The 26,447-nt window shown below is 47.4% G+C and overlaps 1 protein-coding gene across 1 annotated transcript; it reads left to right on the top strand.

Annotated features, from left to right (window-relative positions):
• Positions 1-1,733: 1,733 nt before the first annotated feature.
• Positions 1,734-23,537, top strand: KIF3B (kinesin family member 3B). Its single transcript, XM_069750985.1, has 9 exons — positions 1,734-1,851; positions 14,170-15,622; positions 16,367-16,468; positions 16,549-16,671; positions 16,784-16,902; positions 19,048-19,161; positions 19,254-19,359; positions 21,791-21,969; positions 22,348-23,537. Exons 2-9 carry the CDS (start codon positions 14,231-14,233, stop codon positions 22,436-22,438), a joined length of 2,226 nt encoding a protein of 741 aa, XP_069607086.1. The 5' UTR covers positions 1,734-1,851; positions 14,170-14,230; the 3' UTR covers positions 22,439-23,537.
• The last annotated feature ends 2,910 nt before the right edge of the window (positions 23,538-26,447 follow it).

The following is a 26,447-nucleotide window of genomic DNA, read 5'->3' as shown; positions in this document are numbered from 1 at the left end:
ATTGATCACACAGGTAGAGGTGCCATTGGCGGTGTGGAGGAGGTCTCTCCGTCTGATGAAACGTATGGACAGCAGGTGTCATCATCGTATACGGGTCTGATCTCGTGCTGCACTTTTGCCAGTCGCCGTACACTGCCATATTACAGTATAGTATTACGCGCCATCAGGTGATCCTTTGCTTCCCTAAGGAAACCTCTGAAAAGGATGTAAAAAAATATACCGTATATACTCGAGTATAAGCTGAAATTTTCAGCACATATTTTTTAGGCTGAAGTGCCCCTCTCGGCTTATACTCGAGTCATAGTCCCTGGGGTAGGGGGAGTGGCGGCTATCACATCATACTTGCCTCCCGGCATGGTCTGCAAGTCCCTGCTTCTCAGATGGGCTCCAGCGCGCTCTTCCTGTATTCAGCGGTCACATGGTACCGCTCATTAAAGTAATGAATATGGACGTGCCTCTACTCCCATAGCCGTGGAGCGCATATTCATTACTTTAATGAGCGGTACCAGTGGCCGCTGAACACCGGAATAGCTGCCGGAGACCATCGGAGAAGCAGGGACCTGCAGACCGCACCAGGAGGGTGAGCCATGCGATATTCACCTGTCCCCGTTCCACCGCCGCGCTGTCTTCTGGGTCCTCTGGCTGTGACATTCAGGTCAGAGGGCGCGATGACGTGGTTAGTGCACGCGCTCTGCCTGAACAGTCACTGCAGAGAGCCGGAAAACAGCGGCGGTGGAATGGGGACAGGTGAATATCGCAAGTGTCGGGGGCCGGAGCCAGCGGTGACTCCGGCACCTGGCCGCCACAGCAACTAGAGGTGAGTATGTCATTTTCTTTTATTTAATTGCAGCAGCATATGGGCCATATTATTCTATGGAGCATCTTATGGGGCCATCAACCTTTATGGAGCAGCATGTGGGGCATATTATTCTATGGAGCATCTTAGGGGGCCATCAACCTTTATGGAGCAGCATGTGGGGCATATTATTCTATGGAGCATCTTAGGGGGCCATCAACCTTTATGCAGGACTATATGGGGCATATTTTAATATGGAGCATCTTATGGGCCCATCATAAACTTTATGGAGCATTATATGGGGCTCTTGATTCAATATGGATATTCAGAAACACTTAACCTACTGATATCTCAATTAATTTTACTTTTATTGGTATCCCTTTATTCCCTATCCCTTTTTATTTTTAAAATTTATCGGTAGCTGCTGCATTTCCCACTCGACTCATTAAGTGTTCCCAGTTTTTTTGTGGCAAAATTAGGGGTCTTGGCTTATACGCGAGTATATACGGTACATTTTTTTAATCTAGAATTTCAGCTGGTCCCTGAATGTAAATAAAACCTACAAAAATACATATTTGTTATCACCGCGACTGTGTGAACTAATAACATCTGAATATTTATCCCGTGCGTGCCATGAATGCGGGAAAGTGTAAAAAAAAAACATATTAAAATGGCGGAATCACTTTTTTCCACCTCTAAAGATGGTACCAATGAAAGCTCCAGTAAAGCTGCAGAAATCGCCACAGAAAATGGAGGTGAAGAGTTCAAGTAAGAAGCATAGGGGCCCCAGGGATTGTGGTACTTAAGGGCCCTCATAGACCTGGAGCGGGGCTGCTGGGAGCTGTAGTTCTACCATATCAGCCGGTGTAGCTGCCGCTTGTGGGCGTGGTTACGCAGCTGTTACTAAGGAAGTACAAACCGCGGCCTGTTGACCGTTGCTAAGGAAGTGAGCGCGTCTTTGCGAGGCCTGTTGCTAAGGAAGTGAGAGCCGGCGGTCAGTCGGCATCCGGCGGGTGGACAGAGGGACGGAATGACCGGCGGCTGGGACATGGCAGGTGAGGGGCAACCCGGAGATATCGGGGGCAGCTGTGGGGGTGTCTGCACATGGCGAGGAGGCGGCCGGGCACCGGACAGGGCCCAGCGGGGAGCAGCATGGCCTGGGGCTGAGGGGACTGGAGAAAGCAGGGATTAAGGAGTGATGGCTCAGGACAGTCTGTAGTGGCCACCGGGACCCGTATAGTATCCGTGAGCGTGCCCTCTAAATGCCAACCGGAGCCCTGCAGGGCGGGATGCTGACATGCTGGTACCTGACATGGTGAGGTCATACCTGGGACCTGGCACCGTGTGATGGTGTCATACCTGGGACCTGGCACCGTGTGATGGTGTCATACCTGGGATCTGGCACCGTGTGATGGTGTCATACCTGGGACCTGGCACCGTGTGGTGGTGTCATACCTGGGACCTGGCACCGTGTGGTGGTGTCATACCTGGGACCTGGCACCGTGTGGTGGTGTCATACCTGGGACCTGGCACCGTGTGGTGGTGTCATACCTGGGACCTGGCACCGTGTGGTGGTGTCATACCTGGGACCTGGCACCGTGTGGTGGTGTCATACCTAGGACCTGGCACCGTGTGGTGGTGTCATACCTGGGACCTGGCACCGTGTGGTGGTGTCATACCTGGGACCTGGCACCGTGTGATGGTGTCATACCTGGGACCTGGCACCGTGTGGTGGTGTCATACCTGGGACCTGGCACCGTGTGGTGGTGTCATACCTGGGACCTGGCACCGTGTGGTGGTGTCATACCTGGGACCTGGCACCGTGTGGTGGTGTCATACCTGGGACCTGGCACCGTGTGGTGGTGTCATACCTGGGACCTGGCACCGTGTGGTGGTGTCATACCTGGGACCTGGCACCGTGTGGTGGTGTCATACCTGGGACCTGGCACCGTGTGGTGGTGTCATACCTGGGACCTGGCACCGTGTGGTGGTGTCATACCTGGGACCTGGCACCGTGTGGTGGTGTCATACCTGGGACCTGGCACCGTGTGGTGGTGTCATACCTGGGACCTGGCACCGTGTGGTGGTGTCATACCTGGGACCTGGCACCGTGTGGTGGTGTCATACCTGGTACCTGGCACCGTGTGGTGGTGTCATACCTGGGACCTGGCACCGTGTGGTGGTGTCATACCTGGGACCTGGCACCGTGTGGTGGTGTCATACCTGGGACCTGGCACCGTGTGGTGGTGTCATACCTGGGACCTGGCACCGTGTGGTGGTGTCATACCTGGGACCTGGCACCGTGTGGTGGTGTCATACCTGGGACCTGGCACCGTGTGGTGGTGTCATACCTGGGACCTGGCACCGTGTGGTGGTGTCATACCTGGGACCTGGCACCGTGTGGTGGTGTCATACCTGGGACCTGGCACCGTGTGGTGGTGTCATACCTGGGACCTGGCACCGTGTGGTGGTGTCATACCTGGGACCTGGCACCGTGTGGTGGTGTCATACCTGGGACCTGGCACCGTGTGGTGGTGTCATACCTGGGACCTGGCACCGTGTGGTGGTGTCATACCTGGGACCTGGCACCGTGTGGTGGTGTCATACCTGGGACCTGGCACCGTGTGGTGGTGTCATACCTGGGACCTGGCACCGTGTGGTGGTGTCATACCTGGGACCTGGCACCGTGTGGTGGTGTCATACCTGGGACCTGGCACCGTGTGGTGGTGTCATACCTGGGACCTGGCACCGTGTGGTGGTGTCATACCTGGGACCTGGCACCGTGTGGTGGTGTCATACCTCGGCCGCCGCAGGGCCCCATGCTGCTTGTGCCAGATTCTGCCTCTTCTGTCAGTACAGCTCCACACAATCCTGCATCCTCTGGGAAGGCGATGTGACTGCTCTGTCCTGCGATCACTCTTGGGCTGTTTCCCCACTGGACTCTTTTCAGCCTTTCCTGTAGACAATAGTGGCCCTAGACCTATAGCCCATGTGTGGAATGACAAGTTGTTTACATCTACAAGATTCCCTTTCTCTGAATGTTTTTTTTTTTTCTCGATTTCACCATTTTTCGTTATACTTGTTGACTAGGGTTGGGCGATTTTTGCCAAAAAAATTAACCCCTTCATGACCTTAGGATTTTCCATTTTTCCATGTTCGTTTTTCGCTCCCCTCCTTCCCAAAGGCATAACTTTTTTATTTTTCCGTCAATATGGTCATGTGAGGGCTTATTTTTTGCGGGACAAGTTGTACTTTTGAACGACATCATTGGTTTTTGCATGTCGTGTACTAGAAAACGGGAATAAAATTCCAAGTGTGGTGAAATTGCAAAAAAAAGTGCAATCCCACACTTGTTTTTTGTTTGGCTATTTTGCTAGGTTCACTAAATGCTAAAACTGACCTGCCATTGTGATTCTCCAGGTCATTATGAGTTCATAGACACCAAACATGTCTGGGTTGTCTTTTATCTAAGTGGTGAAAAAAAAATTCCAAACTTTGCTAAAAAAAAAAAAAAATTGCGCCGTTTTCTGATACCCGTAGCGTCTCCACTTTTCGTGATCTGGGGTCAGGTGAGGGCTTACTTTTTTCACGCTGAGCGGACGTTTTTAGTGATTCCATTTTGGTGCAGATACGATTTTTTGGTCGCCCGTTATTGCATTTTAATGCAATGTCGCAGTGACCAAAAAAACGTAATTCTGGCGTTTTTTTTTCTTTCTCCCTATGCTGTTTAGCGATCAGGTTAATCCTTATTTTTTTATTGATCGGGCGATTCTGAATGCGGCGATACCAAATATGTGTGCTTTGATTTTATTTTTTTTTTGTTGTCGTTTTATTTTGAATGGGGCGAAAGGGGGGTGATTTAAACTTTTATATTTTTTTCATTTTTTTTTTTTTTAATGTTTCTTTTTATTAACTTTTGCCATGCTTCATTATCCTCCATGGAAGGCTAGAAGCTGGCACAACTCGATCGGCTCTGCTACATAGCACCGATCATTAGATCACTCCTATGTAGCTGAATTCCAGCATTGCTATGAGCGCCGACCACAGGGTGGCGCTCACAGCAGCCTGGCATCAACAACCACAGAGGTCTCAAGGAGACCTCAGGTTGTCATGCCGACGCATCGCTGACCCCCGATCACATGACGGGGGGTCGACGATGTGCTCATTTCCGGCCCGATGGCCGGAAGCGTTAGTTAAATGCCGCTGTCAGCGTTTGACAGCAGCATTTAACTAGTTGATAGCAGCTGGTGGATCGCGATTCTACCCGTCGCTATTGTGGGCACATGTCAGCTGTTCAAAACAGCTGACATATCCCGGCTTTGATGCGGGCTCACCGCCGGAGCCCGCATCAAAGCAGGGGATCTGACCTCGGACGTACTATCCCGTGGTCAGAAAGGGGTGAAAATCTCATTTTTTTTTTTTCTTCATATAATTATAAAGGGAATTTGTCACCAGGTTTTTTCTATGTAATCTGACAATAAAATAATGTAGGGGCAGAGACCCTGATTCCAGTGGTGTCACTTACTGTTCTGCTTACTCTAGTTTTGTTAAAATCCCTATTATATTTGCTGCAGATCTAGCTGTTCTCTGAATGCTAAGCTCTGCATAACCCCTCTCGCATCACTGATTGCCAGCTTTTTGTGTACACTGCATAGGCAGAAAGCTTCCGATCAGAGATGAGGGCAGGGCTACGTAGAGGAAGAGGACTACATGGCACGAAACAATATGAGATCAAGAAAAATATGTCCCTTAGATAATATGGTATCAGGCAATGATATAAATCATGATTGTTACCCGAATAAGTCCTACATCAAGGGGAACAAGATTATTTTTAAAATAAAGCAGGTGCCTCTTGTGTGAGGGATTGCACAGTGAACAATCTATGCGTGCTGTAGCAATAATATTAGTTCTAGTCACGATGGTGGGTCTAAGTGGGCTATAACATAATGTATGGCACAAAACAACTAGTCACTCAGCTGTCCCCTTTAAGCCTGGGGCTACTCCATGACTTTGGAAACCTGAAGATGCACAATTCGTAAAGCGGTGTGTCTTGTAATGAATCTGGTGCATCTAAAGGTACCTTCACACTCAGCGACGCTGCAGCGATACCGACAACGATGTCGATCGCTGCAGCGTCGCTGTTTGCTCGCTGGAGAGCTGTCACACAGACGGCTCTCCAGCGACCAACGATCCCGAGGTCCCCGGGTAATCAGGGTAAACATCGGGTTACTAAGCGCAGAGCCGCGCTTAGTAACCCGATGTTTACCCTGGTTACCAGCGTAAAAGTAAAAAAAACAGTACATACTTACCTACCGCTGTCTGTCCCCGGTGCTCTGCTTCTCTGCACTCCTCCTTCACTGACTGTGAGCACAGCGGCCAGAAAGCAGAGCGGTGACGTCACCGCTGTGCTTTCCGGCTGACCGACGCTCACAGCCAGTACAGGAGGAGTGCAGAGAAGCTGAGCGCCGGGGACAGACAGCGGTAGGTAAGTATGTAGTTTGTTTTTTTAACGTTTACGCTGGTAACCAGGGTAAACATCGGGTTACTAAGCACGGCCCTGCGCTTAGTAACCCGATGTTTACCCTGGTTACCAGTGAAGACATCGCTGGATCGGTGTCACACACGCCGATCCAGCGATGTCTGCAGGGAGTCCAGCGACGAAATAAAGTTCTGGACTTTCCTCAGCGACCAACGATCTCCCAGCAGGGGCCTGATCGTTGGTCGCTGTCACACACAACGATTTAGTTAACGATATCGTTATGTGTGAAGGTACCTTTACTCCTGCCGACTAATGTCGCTCTTGATTCATCAGCCCCCATCTCGTCCCGCTGTGCATGGCTTGCTGCGTACACGTTGGGATGTGTCATCATCTGCCCCCCGAAAGCTGAAGTGCCATAGGGTATAGATATGACTGCTATACATGCTGATCACACTGCATCCGGGGGGCAGACTGAATGTTTTGTGTTTTGGGGGGATGGGGGTTTAAACCACCGATGGGACAAGAGAGGGAAAAAAATGAACCGAGCGGACAGATTTCTTGAACTTCTTCTATTTTTGTTTTCTGTGTGCGTTTCTTCAAATGGGTACAGAAAGGGCAGTAAGCCACGTCTCTGTGCCCATCTGCCCAAACGGCCACGTTCATAGATAAAACACAAACGAAATCCCCCCTTTCTTTGACGTTGTATTCTATGGTCCTATCGGCGGTTCATCTGAATCCCTGTTGTAGGCCAGTCTCACACGTCCATTTTTTTCCCGGTACCAGAAGTGTCAATGTCCGTGTGTGTAATACTTGTGGCAACCATGTACTGCATCAGTACAATACGCACGGACACCTCATTAATTTATAGCACAGGCGGCGGGTGCTGAATACTCCCATCAGCGTCTCCTGCTGTCACTGTTATTAGTGGCAGCAGGGGTAGGCTTATTGGAGTAATAATCCTATCAGCCACCGCCTACTCTCATTGTTATCACTTAAATATAACTCTCATCATTCTCCTCTGCTCACGTTGATCGCCGGCAGAGCAGGGGAGAATGATGAGTCGTCTTCAGCACCCGGCGCCGGGGAACAGCGCTTGCTGTACCGCTGCTGCTCAGGCACCTGTGTGTGTCACATGGATAACATCCCAGTGTGCTCCTCGTTTTGTGGCCCATGCTGCCGGTAAAAAACAGTCATGTCTACGTATGGGTCACATGGTCCATGGAAACACACTGACATGTGCACAGCAACATAGATTTCAATGTGTCTACTTGTGTCAGTGTCTCCGGTGCGTGTGAAAACTGTGACAGAGGCCTTAGGGAGATTCAGACAGAACCCCACTCCCCATCACTGAAGAAATGCAGTGCCTCCTTTCCAGGCCACCTGCGCACCTTATTGCCAGCACTGCTGCCGCCTTTGCCTTGATATTGGCAAATTTTTTTTGTTATTTTAATGAAAATCGGAACTGTGCGTCGTTTAAGTGGCAAATGAATCTAATCTGATTAATCATCCATCTTTGCCATCCTTACTTTGGACACCGTTGCTCAAGAAAACCGAGAAAAAATTGATGTCTAGCCATGCCATGTTTGAAGCTGCTGTGATCAATCGATTTTCTCATTATAATGTGGATTTGCGCTGACTTTGACCCGCAGGAAACCGATCACCTGTTTTTATGCCGCACTCGGGGGTCACAAGTCTAATTTCTAGACAGGGAAGGGCAGATGGAAGGACAATAAGTATGAAGGGTAAAACATTAAGTTTATTTGGACAAAGAAGGGTAGAAGGCGGCATTAAGAACACAAAAAGTGCCTGCACTCACACAGGTGACATAGTATTGCTCCAAAGGAGTGAACACCATACAATGTAAAATGTGAGACAGTTAGTGGAACAAAAACAATGGACTGTGGATATAAGGATAGAAAATACCTATTAGGAGATGTGTCAACAAGTATGAAATATGTAAACATATAAACACATCCAATGAGGTCAAAATATACAAGTTGGATTCAATATGGGTAGTATATGAACGGATATAACGTGTATTTCACTTTAAAGGGAAGCTAAACAGTCGATGAATGGTAGCCATGTCTGATGTGCCTAAACACAGAAAGATGGTAGGGTAGCCATAAGGCCGTGGAGAGAATCAAAGTGCCATGTAATGGCAAGACTTACATTCCATGGGATAATGGGGAAGAGACAGGAGGTCGGGGGTGCGGCACCTCTGGTGGTGGTGAGGCGGCGGCTTGGGCAGTTGGTGAGGCGGTGGCTAGGGCAGTTGGTGAGGCGGCGGCTCGGGCAGTTGGTGAGGCGGCGGCTCGGGCAGTTGGTGAGGCGGCAGCTCGGGCAGTTGGTGAGGCGGCGGCTCGGGCAGTTGGTGAGGTGGTAGCTTCGGCGGTTGGTGACGCGGCATCTCCGGTGGTGGTGAGTCGGCGGAATCGTTATTGTTGGCTGTAGATTCTCCTGAAGAGATGGGTTTTCAGGTTCCATCTGAAGGATCCGAGGGTGGTGGATAATCGGATGCGTTGAATTCCAGAGGATGGGGGATATTCAGGAGAAATCTTGGAGGCGGTTGTGTGGGGAATGAATAAGTGTGGAGGAGAGTAGGAGGTCTTGGGAGGATCGAAGATTACGTGAGGGAAGATATTGGGAGATTAGTGCAGAGATATAGGGAGGGGACAGGTTGTGGATGGCTTTGTAGATCAGTGTTAGGCCGGGATCACACATGCGAGAAACACGTCCGTGTCTCGCATGTGAAATCCAAGCTCTGGCGCCGGCACTCCAGAGCGGAGCATGCGGCTGCATAGCAACACATGGAGCCGCACGCTCCGCTCTGAAGTTCCGGCGCCAGAGCTTGGATTTCACATGCGAGACACAGACGTGTGTCTCGCATATGTGATCCCGGCCTTAGAGTTTGAACTGGATTCGTTGGGGAATTTGGAGCCAGTGGAGGGATTTGCAGAGGGGAGATGCAGGGGAGTAGTGAGGAGAGAGGTGGATTAGTCGGGCAGCAGACTTGACGACAGACTGGAGCCATGCAAGAGAGTTAACGCGGAGGCCACAGAGGAGGGTGTTGCAGTAATCGATGCGGGAGATGATGAGGGCATGCACAAGAGTTTTAGTTGATTGTAGGCTGAGTAAAGGACGGATTCTGTCAATATTTTTGAGTTGGAGGCGACAGGAGGTGGCAAGAGTTTAGATGTGCGGTTTGAAGGACAGGGCAGAGTCGAGAGTTACCCCGAGGCAGCGGATTTCAGGTGCAGGAGAGAGCGTGATGCCGTTTACCATAATAGATAGATCAGGTAGGGGGGATACGCGAGATGGGGAAAGATGATGAGTTCGGTTTTGTCTACATTGAGTTTTAGGAAGTGAGAGGTGAAGAAGGAGGATATGGCTGACAGACACTCCGGGATTCTGGACAGCAGAGAGGTGACATCTGGGCCAGAGAGGTAGATCTGAGTGTCGTCTGCATACAGGTGGGACTTTGAGTTGTTCTAGGCTGTTATACCTGATAATCAACGAGCAGCTCGGGACCCTTGAAGTATCTGGAGGCGACTCTCACATTATATTCCTGCCCAGGATGATGGAACTCTGCCAGGCCCCAATCTATTAGTCGGACTCTGAGCTTTCTGTGCTCATGGTTCCTCATATTGTTTGCAGTATTATTATTATTATTATTTATTGTTATAGCGCCATTTATTCCATGGCGCTTTACATGTGAGGAGGGGGTATACATAATAAAAACAAGTACAATAATCTTAAAAAATACAAGTCATAACTGGTACAGGAGGAGAGAGGACCCTGCCGACGAGGGCTCACAATCTACAAGGGATGGGTGAAGATACAGTAGGCGAGGGTAGAGCTGGTCATGCAGCGGTTTGGTCGATCGGTGGTTACTGCATGTTATAGGCTTGTCGGAAGAGGTAGGTCTTCAGGTTCTTTTTGAAGGTTTCGATGGTAGGCGAGAGTCTGATATGTTGGGGTAGGGGTGATACGCGAGAGAAATCTTGTATACGATTGTGGGAAGAGGAGATAAGAGGGGAGTAGAGAAGGAGATCTTGTGAGGATCGGAGGTTGCGTGTAGGTAAGTACCGGGAGACGAGGTCACAGATGTATGGAGGAGACAGGTTGTGGATGGCTTTGTATGTCATGGTTAGGCTTTTGTACTGGAGTCTCTGGGCAATGGGGAGCCAGTGAAAGGATTGACAGAGGGGAGAGGCCGGGGAATAGCGGGGGGACAGGTGGATTAGTCGGGCAGCAGAGTTTAGAATAGATTGGAGGGGTGCGAGGGTGTTAGAGGGGAGGCCACAGAGCAGGAGGTTGCAGCAGTCAAGGCGAGAGATGATGAGGGCATGGACTAGGGTTTTTGCAGATTCTTGGTTGAGGAATGAACGGATTCGTGAAATATTTTTGAGTTGAAGTCGGCAGGAAGTGGAAAGGGCTTGGATATGTGGCCTTTTAAGAGCCCTGACAAGGAGTTGGTCCTGTGATCAGCAGATGAGGATTGTAGCAGTGCTGTCACAGTCCAATCACTGGGCGTCGTCTTTGCAGAATCATTGTGAGCGCTGATCAAAGGTCCGTCCAGCACTGAGTACATCATGCGCTGTACAGCTTTGTTTTCTCAACTCCCAAAAGGCCATTATTGCAAGCAGGAGCATGAAAGGTAAAGTATTTCCTGCCTGATGAGACTGCTCCAAGGCTGGGCAGCGAGACACCATGTAACCTAAGATGGGAAGCGAGTCACCATAATGCAAATTTACATTTATTAGACTTTTAGTAGTCGTATATCAGATGCTCTGATCTACTATATAATTGTGTAAGGGTCACTTCCGTCTGTCTGTATATTCATTGGTCGCGGCCTATGTCTGTCATGGAATTCCAAGTCGCTGACTGGTCGTGGCAAAACGCCCACGACCATTGCCACGACCAATCAGCGACGGGCAGAGTCCGGCGGCAAAATGGCCGCTCCTTCCTCCCCGCAGTCAGTGCCCGCTCCATACTCCCCTCCAGTCAGCCCTCACACAGGGTTAATGGCAGCGTTAATGGACCGCGTTATGCCATGGTGTAATGCACTCCATTAACGCAGCTTATTAACCCTGTGTGACCAAATTTTTTCTATTGATGCTACGTATGCAGCATCAATAGTAAAAAAAACTAATGTTACAAATAATAATAATTAAAAAAAAAAAAAAAAAGGTTATTCTCACCCTCCAACGTGCGCGCTGTCCTCGGCAGTGCAAGCGGCAGGTTCCGGTGCCAAGGATGCTATGCGAGAAGGACCTTCCATGATGTCATGGTCATGTGACCGTGATGTCTTCACAGGTCCTGCGCTCATACCAATCCTGGGACCAGAAGCTGCCGCGTGCACCGCACACAGGCGCCAGGACTACAAGGGGCCTTCAGACGGTGAGTATATGTTTATTTTTTATTTTAAGTCTTTTTTTTAACCACGCATATAGTGCCCACATTGCTATATACTATGTGGGCTGTGTTACATACTGCGTGGGCTGCGTTATATACTACATGGCTGCTATATACTTCGTGGGCAGTGTTATACACTATGTGGGTAATGTTATATACTGCGTGGGCTGCGTTATATACTACGTGGTCAGTGTTATACTATGTGGGCTGTGTTATATACTGTTTGGGCTGTGTTATATACTGCGTGGCCACAGTTATATATTGTGTGGCCTGTATTAACACATAGGGTATTCAAGAATATGTTGTGGCCTGTGCTATATACTATGTGGCTGCTATATACATACATATTCTAGAATACCCGATGCGTTAGAATCGGGCCACCATATAGTCAATACATCGTGTCAGCGGTATCATCCTGGAGCGTGCAGGTCTGGTGGGGAGGAGCATGACGCCTACCATTTAATAATGAAGTTAGCAGATAAAGTGGGGGTTCAGGTTGTGGCTGTTTAGTAGTTATTACTGATTACTAATTTTTGTGTGTACATACATAACACTACTTATCCTGTATTATACTCCAGAGCTGCACTCACTAATCTGCTGGTGGAGTCACTGTGTACATACATTACATTACTTATCCTGTACTGATCCTGAGTTACATCCTATATTATACTCCAGAGCTGCACTCACTATTCTGCTGGTGCAGTCACTGTGTACATACATTACATTACTTATCCTATACTAATCCTGAGTTACATCCTGTATTATACCCCAGAGCTGCACTCACTATTCTGCTGGAGGAGTCACTGTGTACATACATTACATTACTTATCCTGTACTGATCCTGAGTTGCATCCTGTATTATACTCCAGAGCTGCACTCACTATTCTGCTGGTGGAGTCACTGTGTACATACATTACATTACTTATCCTATACTAATCCTGAGTTACATCCTGTATTATACCCCAGAGCTGCACTCACTATTCTGCTGGAGGAGTCACTGTGTACATACATTACATTACTTATCCTGTACTGATCCTGAGTTGCATCCTGTATTATACTCCAGAGCTGCACTCACTATTCTGCTGGTGGAGTCACTGTGTACATACATTACATTACTTATCATGTACTGATCCTGAGTTACATCCTGTATTATACTCCAGAGCTGCACTCCCTATTCTGCTGGTGCAGTCACTGTGTACATACATTACGTTACTTATCCTGAGTTACATCCTGTATTATACTGCAGAGCTGCACTCACTATTCTGCTGGAGGAGTCACTGTGTACATACATTACATTACTTATCCTGTACTGATCCTGAGTTACATACTGTATCATACTCCAGAGCTGCACTCACTATTCTGCTGGTGCAGTCACTGTGTACATACATTACGTTACTTATCCTGAGTTACATCCTGCATTATACCCCAGAGCTGCACTCACTATTCTGCTGGATGAGTCACTGTGTACATACATTACGTTACTTATCCTGAGTTACATCCTGTATTATACCCCAGAGCTGCACTCACTATTCTGCTGGATGAGTCACTGTGTACATACATTACGTTACTTATCCTGAGTTACATCCTGTATTATACTGCAGAGCTGCACTCACTATTCTGCTGGTGGAGTCACTGTACATACATTACATTACTTATCCTGTACTGATCCTGAGTTACATCCTGTATTATACTGCAGAGCTGCACTCACTATTCTGCTGGTGGAGTCACTGTGTACATACATTACATTACTTATCCTGTACTGATCCTGAGTTACATCCTGTATTATACTCCAGAGCTGCACTCACTATTCTGCTGGTGGAGTCTGTGTACATACATTTAGCTTTCTGGATCAGTCAGTATCGCACATGACACCCTTGTATTCTTATCTTATCCCAGAACGATAGGTTGTAAGTGCAGACACGTGATCTCTGATCCTTTATCTGATTGGCCCATTTTTGATCTATGCTAATGAGGCACCTTTGCCAGATTACCGGGGCAGTGTTGCATTTAGTAGCTAGGATCCAGCTCTGGATCATGGAATTCACTGTGGTGTAGAAAATCCATCCTTCCCTCTGGGATCGCTTCTTTGTCACACGTCTTCAGTGCTGGGACATTTATATTCCTAGCTGTCACTGATATCATCCACTGCATTTATAATGCTTCAAGCTGCGTTTAAGACTGCCTACCCTTTAATAGTGATGCACCTGTGTGTAGCAGTATATGGGAGGCTCTGAGCATAACAGAAATAGCGTCTCTTCCTCTCCTGTGACCCACTTTGCTGGCACACTGACCTGAACAGGCGCTCTGCTCTCCACAGAGATGACATATGTTGTGCAGAGCCGCTGCGTAATACGCTACGTGCCAGATCACATGGAGGAATGCCAGAATCCACAGCAGACACCTCTACTCCTAGATTGACTTCAGTTAGGTTCACAATGTAATACTTTTTTTTGCATTTGTTCTTTTTCTTTGTCTGTAGGGTGGTAGTTGGAAGACTGGTAAAGTGACCTGGCGCTCCAGACCCAACAAACCAATACAAGATGTCTAAGTTAAAGAGCTCGGAGTCTGTGCGAGTTGTGGTGCGATGTCGGCCCATGAACAGCAAGGAGATAGCTGCCGGGTTCGATAAAGTAGTCGATGTGGATGTTAAGCTCGGTCAAGTGGCCGTAAGGATTCAGAAAGGAGCCTCTAACGAGCTGCCGAAAACCTTCACTTTCGATGCAGTCTACGACGGTAACTCTAAGCAGGTGGAGCTTTATGATGAGACATTCAGGCCTCTGGTGGACTCAGTCTTGCTCGGCTTTAATGGAACCATTTTTGCATACGGCCAGACAGGCACCGGGAAAACATACACAATGGAAGGGTTAAGGGGCGACATCGAGAAGAGGGGGGTCATACCAAACTCATTTGATCACATCTTCACTCACATTTCAAGGTCCCAGAACCAACAGTACCTTGTGAGAGCTTCATACCTAGAGATCTATCAAGAGGAGATCAGAGATCTTCTCTCTAAAGACCAATCTAAGCGGCTGGAGCTGAAAGAAAGACCAGACACAGGCGTCTACGTGAAGGACCTGTCTTCTTTTGTCACCAAGAGTGTGAAAGAGATTGAACACGTGATGAACGTGGGGAACCAGAACCGCTCGGTTGGCTCAACGAATATGAATGAGCACAGTTCCCGTTCACATGCCATCTTCATGATTACCATTGAGTGCAGCGAGCTCGGGTTAGACGGTGAAAATCATATCCGCGTGGGAAAGTTGAATCTAGTAGACTTGGCCGGAAGTGAACGGCAAACAAAGACCGGAGCCCAAGGGGAAAGGCTCAAAGAGGCTACTAAGATTAACCTGTCCCTCTCCGCACTAGGAAATGTGATTTCTGCCCTCGTAGATGGAAAGAGCACCCACATACCATACAGAGATTCCAAACTTACCAGATTATTGCAAGACTCTTTGGGCGGCAATGCCAAAACGGTCATGGTGGCAAATATTGGCCCTGCCTCATATAACGTTGAGGAGACACTGACCACTCTACGTTACTCCAACCGTGCCAAAAACATCAAGAACAAGCCTAGAGTGAATGAAGACCCTAAAGATGCATTATTAAGGGAATTCCAAGAAGAGATCGCAAGGCTCAAGGCCCAGCTGGAGAAAAGGGTTGTGGGTAAAAGACACAAAAGGGGAAAAAGAAGATTTGGCGCGGGGGAGGACGATGAAGATGGAGATTCTTGTGAAGGAGAGGATGAGGTGGAGGATAAAGAAGACTATTGGCGGGAGCAGCAGGAGAAGCTGGAAATTGAGAAAAAGGCCATTATTGAAGACCACAGTCTGGTTGCAGAGGAAAAACTGAAACTCCTACAGGAGAAGGAACGGAAGATGGATGACCTAAGAAGAGAGAAGGAAGCTATGGAAATGCTGACAGCTAAAGTGAAGGTAAAAGGACTTTTTTTTTTTTTTTTTTTTTTTTTAACGTCGCCTCCTAACTTGTCATAGAGAACTTCATTCTGGTGAGTTCTTCTGTTCTTGATACAGTAACAATAGTATCAGTAGTTGGAAGTGTTCATGACCTCGTATTGACTGTGTGTCTTGTGCCCACTAGGGTCAACTTAGTGTAGATTAAATACCCATCCCAGGAGCTGCCTTAGATCTCACAAGCCCCTACCCAACAAACGCAAAATTTGTGGCCAATGGTGTGGTAGTTCTCTAAAGGACAATGAATATTTCTCACTCACTTTTTGGAAAGGGTCATACAAGATGTTTTTGATTTCACCCTTTTGTATCACGTCATTACCTTTCATTTCTCGATAGTACCATTCACTACTTATGTTATGCCAAGAGGACAGAGTTCTCTGATCATAACTGATGATAATTAATTGGGCTGGTCATTGGTTCTTTCAATATTTTATTTTTCTTAGTTGCAGAAAGCCTATTGGTGGCTTAAATGCTTGGTCATGTTACAAGATCTTGTTCCCTTTCCAGTCATTGTCTATCACACTGCCTAGTGTCCATCTTCTTCACTGGTCCTCATCGTCCTTCTGGGTTTAATCAAAGCTCCACACACTAATTCTATTGATTGTGGTCCTTTCATGGTTGCAGGATGCCAAATGTAGGGTACCTTAGTGTTTGTACTAATGGCCACTCTTCATAATTCACACTAATTTTGAGTCAATCTCTCAGGCTATGGAGAGTAAACTTCTTGTCGGTGGAAAGAACATTGTAGACCACACCAACGAGCAGCAAAAGATCCTTGAGCAGAAGAGACATGAGATCGCTGAGCAGGCAAGTAATAAATCAGCTTGAAAAAGCCAATATTTTGGCTACAGAGGGGGGCACAGAGGTCTCACTTGTCTGTTTTCTAGAAACGTCGAGAGCGAGAGATGCAGCAAGAGATGGAAAATCGAGATGAGGAGACGCTGGAGCTCAAAGAGACTTACAGTTCTTTACAGCAAGAGGTTGACATCAAAACTAAGAAGCTCAAAAAGGTGAGGGCCATTTGCACTTTGCTTTTTTTTGCCGATAGTTCCAACACGGATGATTGAAACATGGTATGGTGGCACCAATGAAAGAGTTCATTCTTTCTCATTTGTTCTCCAGCTCTTCTCTAAACTTCAAGCTGTAAAAGCCGAGATCCATGACTTGCAGGAAGAACACATTAAGGAGCGTCAGGAGCTGGAGCAGACGCAGAACGAGCTCACCAGAGAGCTGAAATTAAAGTTAGTGTTTGGGGTCAGACCATAGTTGGCACAAGTGATATATCTGCCTGACAACAAATACACTATGGAAGCAATGGTCACACATGCACACTACAGCTACCTTATGGAAGCAATGGTCACACACGCACATTACCGCTACCTTATGGAAGCCATGGTCACACACGCACACTACCGCTACCTTATGGAAGCCATGGTCACACACGCACACTACCGCTACCTTATGGAAGCCATGGTCACACACGCACACTACCGCTACCTTATGGAAGCAATGGTCACACACGCACACTACCGCTACCTTATGGAAGCAATGGTCACACACGCATTATGGAAGCCATGGTCACACACGCACACTACCGCTACCTTATGGAAGCAATGGTCACACATGCACACTACCGCTACCTTATGGAAGCAATGGTCACACATGCACACTACCGCTACCTTATGGAAGCCATGGTCACACACGCACACTACCGCTACCTTATGGAAGCAATGGTCACACACGCACACTACCGCTACCTTATGGACGCTATGGTCACACATGCACACTACCGCTACCTTATGGAAGCCATGGTCACACACGCACACTGCCGCTACCTTATGGACGCTATGGTCACACATGCACACTACCGCTACCTTATGGAAGCCATGGTCACACACGCACACTGCCGCTACCTTAGGGTGCGGTGTGGGGTAACACATGCGCATTAATGGTTCATTCACACTGAGGATATGGGATGCTCGTTTTCGGCCCAGGTTAGGGATCATGTATTAATTGCCTATCCTATAGATAGGTGTTTAGTGTTGTATGTGAGAGAATGGACAGTGACTGAACTTTCTCCTTTAGACTTTCACATTGATTTTCCAAATGGGAACTATGGAGATATTGGGGTGTTGATCCCTGATCAGAACTCCCTAATGAGACCTGTGCTCTGGAGTTGGTGCATAACTGTAAATAATGTGAGCACTTGCCAAGTGCTATTCTAGTATGTCAAAGTGATGGTGTGAGGTTGTAATGTCGTTTAAGGTCATCCTCAGCAGATACATAGACAGTGTCTGCCCGACTGCGAGCTCATCTCACTTTACTCTGTTTCCAAAACAAAGTGAATCCGTGAGAACAGTGCTAGAACAGATTTCTTCATCACTCTGGCACCACAATACCTGCACATGATGCCACCCTGACATACGACACGTACTGGAATATGGCCATCTTTAAAGGGGTATTCCCATTTCCAAGATACCATCCGAATATGTAGTAGGTATAATAAGCATATTAGAAAATACCTCCAATTAGAAATGTAGTATAGTTCTTCTGATTCGCTATGTCACTTTCCCCATGTACAGGGCATTGCAGTAGCTTTGGTTATGATCACTCATATAGTGACAGTTAGCTGTTAGTGGTCATAACCATGGATGCCTAACAGCCAGCTAACTGTAATAATAATAATCTTTATATAGTGCCAACATATTCCACAGAGCTTTACAGCTTAATTGTAACTATATGAGTGGACGCAACCATGGATACCTAAAAAGCTGCCTTGCCCTGCCCATGCGGTAAGCAACATAGTTAATCAGAAGAACTATACTACATTTCTAATTGGAGGTTGTTATTATTATTTATTGGATAGGCCTTTTGGAGATAGGAATACACCTTTCAAGTACCCATGGCCTTTTCTGCCATTCAGCGCAACCAGTAGGAGCTTCATCTGTCACTTTGGCATTTGATGAGTTATTTAGTGGCCAGAATTGTGCCCGCCAATTCAGCCTTGATAATGCGTGGTACAAATGCCCTATTAAAAGGCAAAGTGCCCTGTACGGCTACATCAGCTGCTGAGGGTAGGGCTGAGGATAAGGGGTCTTCTTTAGGCCTTATTCAGACATACATAATTTTTCACTAAGAAATGGTACGAGAGTCATCAGTGCCATCCGTGTGCTGTCCATGATTTTCACTGACCCTTAAACTAGTATGGGTAACTTTCGTCCATGACACTGATAAAAACGGACACGTCTCTGTGATTTTTGCACTGACACATATAGTCTGCAGAAAAACGAATGAGACCTTACCGCTTGCTTTGGAAATTAGTGCCCGCTTGGTCGGGATTGGGGTCCGCTGATGTTCGGGGCTGACTGTTTCTTCTTGTGCTGCAGGCATCTGATCATTGAGAATTTCATTCCAATGGAAGAGAAAAATAAGATGATGAACCGCTGCTATTTTGAGGAGGAGGAAGATCAGTGGAAGCTTCACCCGATCAGCAGGCTGGAGTAAGTACTTGTGACCTGCCTCTCGTAGCCTGCGCCAATTCTCTGACACCCTCCCCTCTGCATCTTTGGTAATGGCGCACTTTTCTCCATAGCAATCAGCAGATGATGAAACGACCCACGTCTGCCATAGGCTACAAGAGGCCATTGTGTCACCAGGCCAAGATGTCCATGATGGTCAGACCTGACCCCAGATACCGGGTAAGAAAAGCTCTTCTTTAAGGGCTCGTCTGCTCTAAAGGTACCGTCACACTATACGATTTACCAACGATCACGACCAGCGATACGACCTGGCCGTGATCGTTGGTAAGTCGTTGTGTGGTCGCTGGGGAGCTGTCACACAGACAGCTCTCTCCAGCGACCAACGATCAGGGGAAAAAACTTCGGCATCGTTGAAACTGTCTTCAACGATGCCGAAGTCCCCCTGCAGCACCCGGGTAACCAGGGTAAACATCGGGTTACTAAGTGCAGGGCCGCGCTTAGTAACCCGATATTTACCCTGGTTACCATTGTAAAGGTAAAAAAAAAAAAAGCACTACATACTCACATTCTGATGTCTGTCACATCCCCCGCCGGCGTCCACAGGGTTAAAACTGCTTTCAGCAAGAGCGCTGCTAATGCACGCGCTGCTGCCGAGAGTTTCCCTGCACTGTGTGAGCGCCGGCAGTAACAGTGTTGACATCACCGCTGTGCTCTGCTTTACGGCCGGCGCTGACAGTCAGCCGAAAGCAGTTTTACTGTGCACGCCGGGGGACCTGACAGACATCAGAATGTGAGTATGTAGTGTTTTTTTTTTTTTTTAACATTTACAATGGTAACCAGGGTAAATATCGGGTTATTAAGCGCGGTCCTGCGCTTAGTAACCCGATATTTACCCTGATTACTAGTGAAAACATCGCTGGATCGGCGATGACAGCGGGTGATCAGCGACCAAAAAAAAGGTCCTGATCATTCCCCAGCGACCAACGATCTCACAGCAGGGGCCTGATCGTTGGTCGCTGTCACACATAACGAGATCGTTAGCGGGATCGTTGCTACGTCACAAAAAGCGTGACGTTGCAACGATATCGTTAACGAAATTGTTATGTGTGAAGGTACCTTAAGACTCTGCAAATTTCTAACACTTTTTCTGATTTAATTTGTATGTTTCTAAGATCCCAGGCTTGCTGTCATTGAATGTTAAAATTCCTTTTGTAGGCAGAAACTCCACAGAAATGCTTCACACAGCAAGAGGGTTTGTGACACTTGCATCCAGTCTTTACAATCCTCTATGAAGTGAAAAGTTTGGACTCCAGATTCATTGATTTATTTTGCCTGCACTGATACATTGCTACAAACTCCCAGGACAAGAGTGATATTTGTGCTTGGCTTACAGGCTGGATACATGTGTAACAAACCCTTAGGCTGCCGTAACACTAGCAATATTAGGTCAGTATTTTACATCAGTATTTGTAGCCAAAACCAGGAGTAGAACAAATAGAGGAAAAGTATAATAGAAACATATGCACCACTTCTGCATTTATCACCCACTCCTGGTTTTGGCTTACAAATACTGAGGTAAAATACTGACCAAATACTGCTAGTGGACGGCAGCCTAAAGGTACCGTCACACATAGCGACGCTGCAGCGATACCGACAACGATCCGGATCGCTGCAGCGTCGCTGTTTGGTCGCTGGAGAGCTGTCACACAGACAGCTCTCCAGCGACCAACGATCCCGAGGTCCCCGGTAACCAGGGTAAACATCGGGTAACTAAGCGCAGGGCCGCGCTTAGTAACCCGATGTTTACCCTGGTTACCATCCTAAAAAGTAAAAAAACAAATGCTACATACTTACCTACCGCTGTCTGTCCTCGGCGCTCTGCTTCTCTGGTCTGGCTGTGACGTCACCGCTCTGCTTTCCGGCTGACCGACGCTCACAGCCAGAGCAGGAGGAGAGCAGAGCACAGCGCTGGAGGACAGACAGCGGTAGGTAAGTATGTAGTGTTTGTTTTTTTACTTTTAGGATGGTAACCAGGGTAAACATCGGGCTACTAAGCGCGGCCCTGCGCTTAGTTACCCGATGTTTACCCTGGTTACCAGCAAAGACATCGCTGAATCGGTGTCACACACGCCGATTCAGCGATGTCTGCGGGGAGTCCAGCGACGAAACAAAGTTCTGGACTTTCTTCCCCGACCAGCGACAGCACAGCAGGGGCCTGATCGCTGCTGCCTGTCACACTGGACGATATCGCTAGCGAGGACGCTGCAACGTCACGGATCGCTAGCGATATCGTCTAGTGTGACCGTACCTTTAGGGTGAGTACCGTGTATAACCCCTGGATCTATTTATCAATGTCTCCATTCACTGACCGCAAGTGGAGATCTCGAGAACATTGATGGAACATATCTATTACAGACCCTTTCATTATGCAATTATTAAATGCCATCCACCCAATACCCCATTAAATATATAGGTTTGGATACCCTTAGTGTTGCCGCAGTCCTACATTGGCACAGTTGAGCTCCAGCCATCCGTTTTAGATGGTCGTACACAAAACGTGCTATCAGTGGTCCCATCCAACATTACCAAACTAATAGTCTATGTATCGGGAAATGATTAAGGGGTCGATAATATATTCTCATATCCACAGGCTGAGAATATTGTTCTTCTGGAACTTGATATGCCAAGTCGTACAACCCGAGACTACGAGGGTCCGGCTGTGGCCCCCAAGGTCCAGGCTGCTTTGGAAGCTGCTTTGCAAGATGAAGATGACATCCAAGTGGACGCCTCAACGTTTGAGAGCTCAGTCAGCAAGAAATCCAAAGCCAGGTGAGTGGTCCTGCAATATTTGGGGCTGTACAGGTTAGGCCAGCGCACCTAATGCTACGGATACTGACCAGTATATATTTTTGGTGTTGTGGAATAACGTGGTCTCCTACACTGGCAAGGTACAATGCTTTGGATCGCTCTGTCCAGTGGCTCCAGCTTAGCTGCAACGTCTGCTGGAGTCTAATGCAGTCAGAAATGTACCCTCCTGTCTTGGCTTTCTTTATTTTACAGCTTTGTCTTCTGTGCTTTACATAGCAGCTTTGCTTGTTCCTATTAACTGCTGTGTATAAGCTCAGTGGATTTTTGCTCCAATTGCAGCTAATTATTTCTCTTCTGTGCACTCATTTTTGTTTTTCATTATTTCTTCCCCATTTCCAGACCTAAGACCAGCAGCCGAAGAACAGCTCCACCTTCGGGGCCTTCTGGATCTTCACTGTTCCCACAATCGAGGGGGTTGGTTCCAAAATAATTAAAGATGATGACCCCAAAACCAAGACTCTCGAATAGATAGACAAAGTATTAGGATGGACTAAATAAAAGACAACCTGCACGTGCCCCGGGGCAGATCCCCCTCACCTCCTGTGGTTGTTTCCCAGGAGGTGAAGCTGTGGGGGGAGGGGGTCATCCATAAGCAAGCCTAAGGCGCTGGGCTTGTAATGTGGCATCGCCCCCGTGCTTGGCATGACTTCAACTGTGTGGAAAGTGTTTCTGTGTAGGACTTAATTTGTGATGGATCTGAGGACACGGAGACCACAAGTGTATACAGCTCCACCTGACATTGAGCGTCGTCTGTGCACATATGGTGTACTGGGCGCTCGGCCTCTGCACTGATCTCTCAACACCCCAACCTTTCTTCTTTGGTATTTATATGATTTTTTAGCTGTATATTTAGTTGTCATCTTTTATACTGTAAATTAGTGACTTTTTGTTTTGGATTGCAACCTGTGTCATCTCGAGTGACAGGTCCAGGTACGAAAAATATCAGTGGCTAAGCTCGCGTCCTTCCCTCTTCTGCAGATATCATAGTCTCCCATTAGGCGGATACCAGAAACCTTCCGACCACTGGTGGATACAGACAGAAAAGGGGCCCCTGTGCAAGAACAATACATGGGCCCTTTTCAGCCCAAGAGCTCCTTAAAAAAAAAAAAAGAAAAAAAGGTTATACTTGCTTTGGAGTTAGAAATGGGCACTTACATCTTGGACCCCTATGCAGCCACACAGGTTCCAGCAATGATATGTCTGCCCCCACCTCACGCTGTCTGCCATCTTGCTGCTTAGTAACATGTCAATACTCGTTAAATGTTCATGGCTTCCCGTGACATCTGCTTGCTGGTTTGTGTCCATCTATGCTTCCCTTGGTGACATTGAGCCCCAGAGGTGCAATGTGACCAGGAGACGCGGCAGCTCCTCGGCCTTATCTGAAGAAGCCATAGATACTGTGAATTTTATACGGCAACGCAGTGTGATGGCTCCTTCCCCGTCCAGGATCGCGCAGGGGGGAGATCTATTTATTTGTACCTTTCTCTATCAATGAATGTATATTTAAATAAAATCTCTTTACCGCCCCGCAGCATGTGTCCTACTTCACCATTAGCGTCACTCAGTGTGTCCTTAGACGCACATTCAGTTGAAATGTTGGACCTCCTGTGGTGTGGAGGTGAGGAGCAACAGCAGCAGTGGAGCTGCGGGTCACTGGAGGCAGGAGCCGGCTGCTATGGCTAACCACTGTGCCCGCTGCTAAAGAGAAATGCATTTTCACGACTCTCCACATCTATGGTAGTGGAGAGCAGTGAATATTCATTTCTCTTTAATAGCGGGCACAGTAAGCGCAGCGACCAGGAGATCACGTGTGCGTGCTACTAAAAATGAGTATTCACTGCTCTCCGCACCTATAGAAGGGGAGAGCAGTGAATATTCTTTTAAGTAGCAGGCACACGTGATCGCCCGGCCACAGGATGCCAGCTACTGTGCCCGCTATTAAAGATCAATGAATATTCAGTGCTCTCCACTCCTATAGTCCTGGCGTGGAGAGCAGTGAGTATTCTGGCAGCTGTCCTTTGCTTGTAGGCAGCGCATGACGTCACTGCCATGCGCTGCTTGGATGCATAAGTAAGCTGCTGGCATCAGAACAAGACGCTGCAAGGGAGCACGGGGAAGGTAAGTAGAATGTTGGGGGGGGGGGGGGTTTGCTTTTCTGATGGGGCTATGTATATGAGGATGAGGGGGCCATGTATACCTGGATTGGGGACATACCGTATATATACCAAGATGGGGGATATTCGTGCAGAATTGACCACATTTTTTGCCTCTTTTTTCTATTTTCCTCCTCTAAAACTTAGGGATATGACTACAATATGGGGACATGACTACAATATGAGGACCTGGATGTGGATATAACTACAATATGGGGATCTGGATGGGGACATAACTAAAATATGGGGACATGACGACAATATGGGAACATAACTACAATATAAGTGCACATTTGTTATCTTCACATCCATAATGACCCAAGCTCTAAAAAAATATATAAGAACAAGGCAAAAATGTTCTAAGTGGTGTGTAGAAAAAAAAATGGTATCACTAAAGGATATTGGCCCATATTTATCAAAAATGGTATAATTTGTTTAAATTAATAATTTATATTTATATATATATATATATATATATATATATATATATATATATATATATATATATATATATATATATATTTTGATCAAATAAACGCAGTGGTTGGCAGTGTTATGCAGTCTCTTTTAGTGGGTGCTGCATCACAGTTTCTGTTCACGTTTGCCCAAGAACATGACAGATGCATATTGCGCTCACTGACATAACAGCAATACTGCATAAATGTATGATCACCAGGGGTTCAACCAAGCAGCACTATAAGGCCGGTTTCACACTTGTGTTTGGGTAGAGCGCGTAGGGCTGCGTACTTCCTCCCTTAAGCCCCGCAACATGTTGCGCTCCCGTGCGGTCGGCGGGCATGTCAAAACGACGCTTCCACAAACAACGCATGTCCCTGCGTACCTAATGTTAAAGCTGAGTATGCAGGACGCATGCGGACGTAGGCGAAGCTTAAGGGAAGAAGTGGGCAGACCTTAAAGGGACTCTGTCACCTGAATTTGGTGGGACTGGTTTTGGGTCATATGGGCGGAGTTTTCGGGTGTTTGATTCACCCTTTCCTTACCCGCTGGCTGCAATATTGGATTGAAGTTCATTCTCTGTCCTCCATAGTACACGCCTGCACAAAGCAATCTTGCCTTGTGCAGGCGTGTACTATGGAGGACAGAGAATGAACTTCAATCCAATATTGCAGCCAGCATGCAGCCAGCGGGTAAGGAAAGGGTGAATCAAACACCCGAAAACTCCGCCCATATGACCCAAAACCAGTCCCGCCAAATTCAGGTGACAGGTTCCCTTTAAGGGAGGAAGTACGCAGCCCTACGCACTCTACCCAAACGCAAGTGTGAAACCGGCCTAACCTAGAAGAAGCCCTGAGATAAAACTGAACCAGTTAAAAATGATAGAGCAAAAAAGGGGAGAAGCCAGCGCAGCCTAAGGTTAAGACGCAATACATAAAGTGCAAATGCACATATTAATTTCTAACTGTATTATCAAAATGAGACATTTAGCAAACAATTGATCAATTCTATGAGCCACCCCGCCTCTTCACGGCAATCTCATATTGGGGCAGTCCTACACTACGTTTTTTACATTCGCTGTGCCATAAAGGCCTCCTAAATGAACTAAAAGCAAGACCACATTAAAAGCATGCTGTACCTGGAGCATTACTGAGTCACCCCCATGGCGCCAGAGTAGGCAAGCGAGGATAAAGGTTGACCAGGTCCAGACAGACATTTCGGATCCAACCTCCACACTGCCCATCCAGAGCCGCGCCTGGTTATGTGCGCCATTCTTTCTGTGTCTCAGTGATTGATAGGCTGCTGTACACACACATAGCAGCCCTGCCCTGCCTCAGGCTTTGTTTAATTATGCACCTGTGCCTCAGCCTGTCTCACTCTTCATCTGTGGTACTGGATGGGCAGTGTGGAGGTTGGATCCGAAATGTCTGTCTGGACCTGGTCAACCTTTATCCTCGCTTGCCTACTCTGGCGCCATGGGGGTGACTCAGTAATGCTCCAGGTACAGCATGCTTTTAATGTGGTCTTGCTTTTAGTTCATTTAGGAGGCCTTTATGGCACAGCGAATATAAAAAACGTAGTGTAGGACTGCCCCAATATGAGATTGCCGTGAAGAGGCGGGGTGGCTCAAAGAATTGATCAATTGTTTGCTAAATGTCTCATTTTGATAATAGTTAGAAATTAATATGTGCATTTGCACTTTATGTATTGCGTCTTAACCTTAGGCTGCGCTGGCTTCTCCCCTTTTTTGCTCAGTTAAAAATGATGGTTCGCTTAATCCCTTCATTCCCCAAGGCTGTGCACGTTCATGACCAGGCCAAATTTTACAAC

Source organism: Ranitomeya imitator, chromosome 2, assembly GCF_032444005.1.
Source record: "Ranitomeya imitator isolate aRanImi1 chromosome 2, aRanImi1.pri, whole genome shotgun sequence".
Classification (NCBI taxonomy): Eukaryota; Metazoa; Chordata; class Amphibia; order Anura; family Dendrobatidae; genus Ranitomeya; species Ranitomeya imitator.
This window is presented reverse-complemented; position numbering and strand designations above follow the sequence as displayed.

Excerpts from the sequence above, each read along its gene's own strand:
- KIF3B (XM_069750985.1), top strand. The coding sequence starts at position 14,231 with ATGTCTAAGTTAAAGAGCTCGGAGTCTGTGCGAGTTGTGGTGCGATGT. Across the intron at positions 15,623-16,366 it reads TGCTGACAGCTAAAGTGAAG|GCTATGGAGAGTAAACTTCT; the intron begins GTAAAAGGACTT and ends TCAATCTCTCAG. Across the intron at positions 19,360-21,790 it reads GACCTGACCCCAGATACCGG|GCTGAGAATATTGTTCTTCT; the intron begins GTAAGAAAAGCT and ends TCATATCCACAG.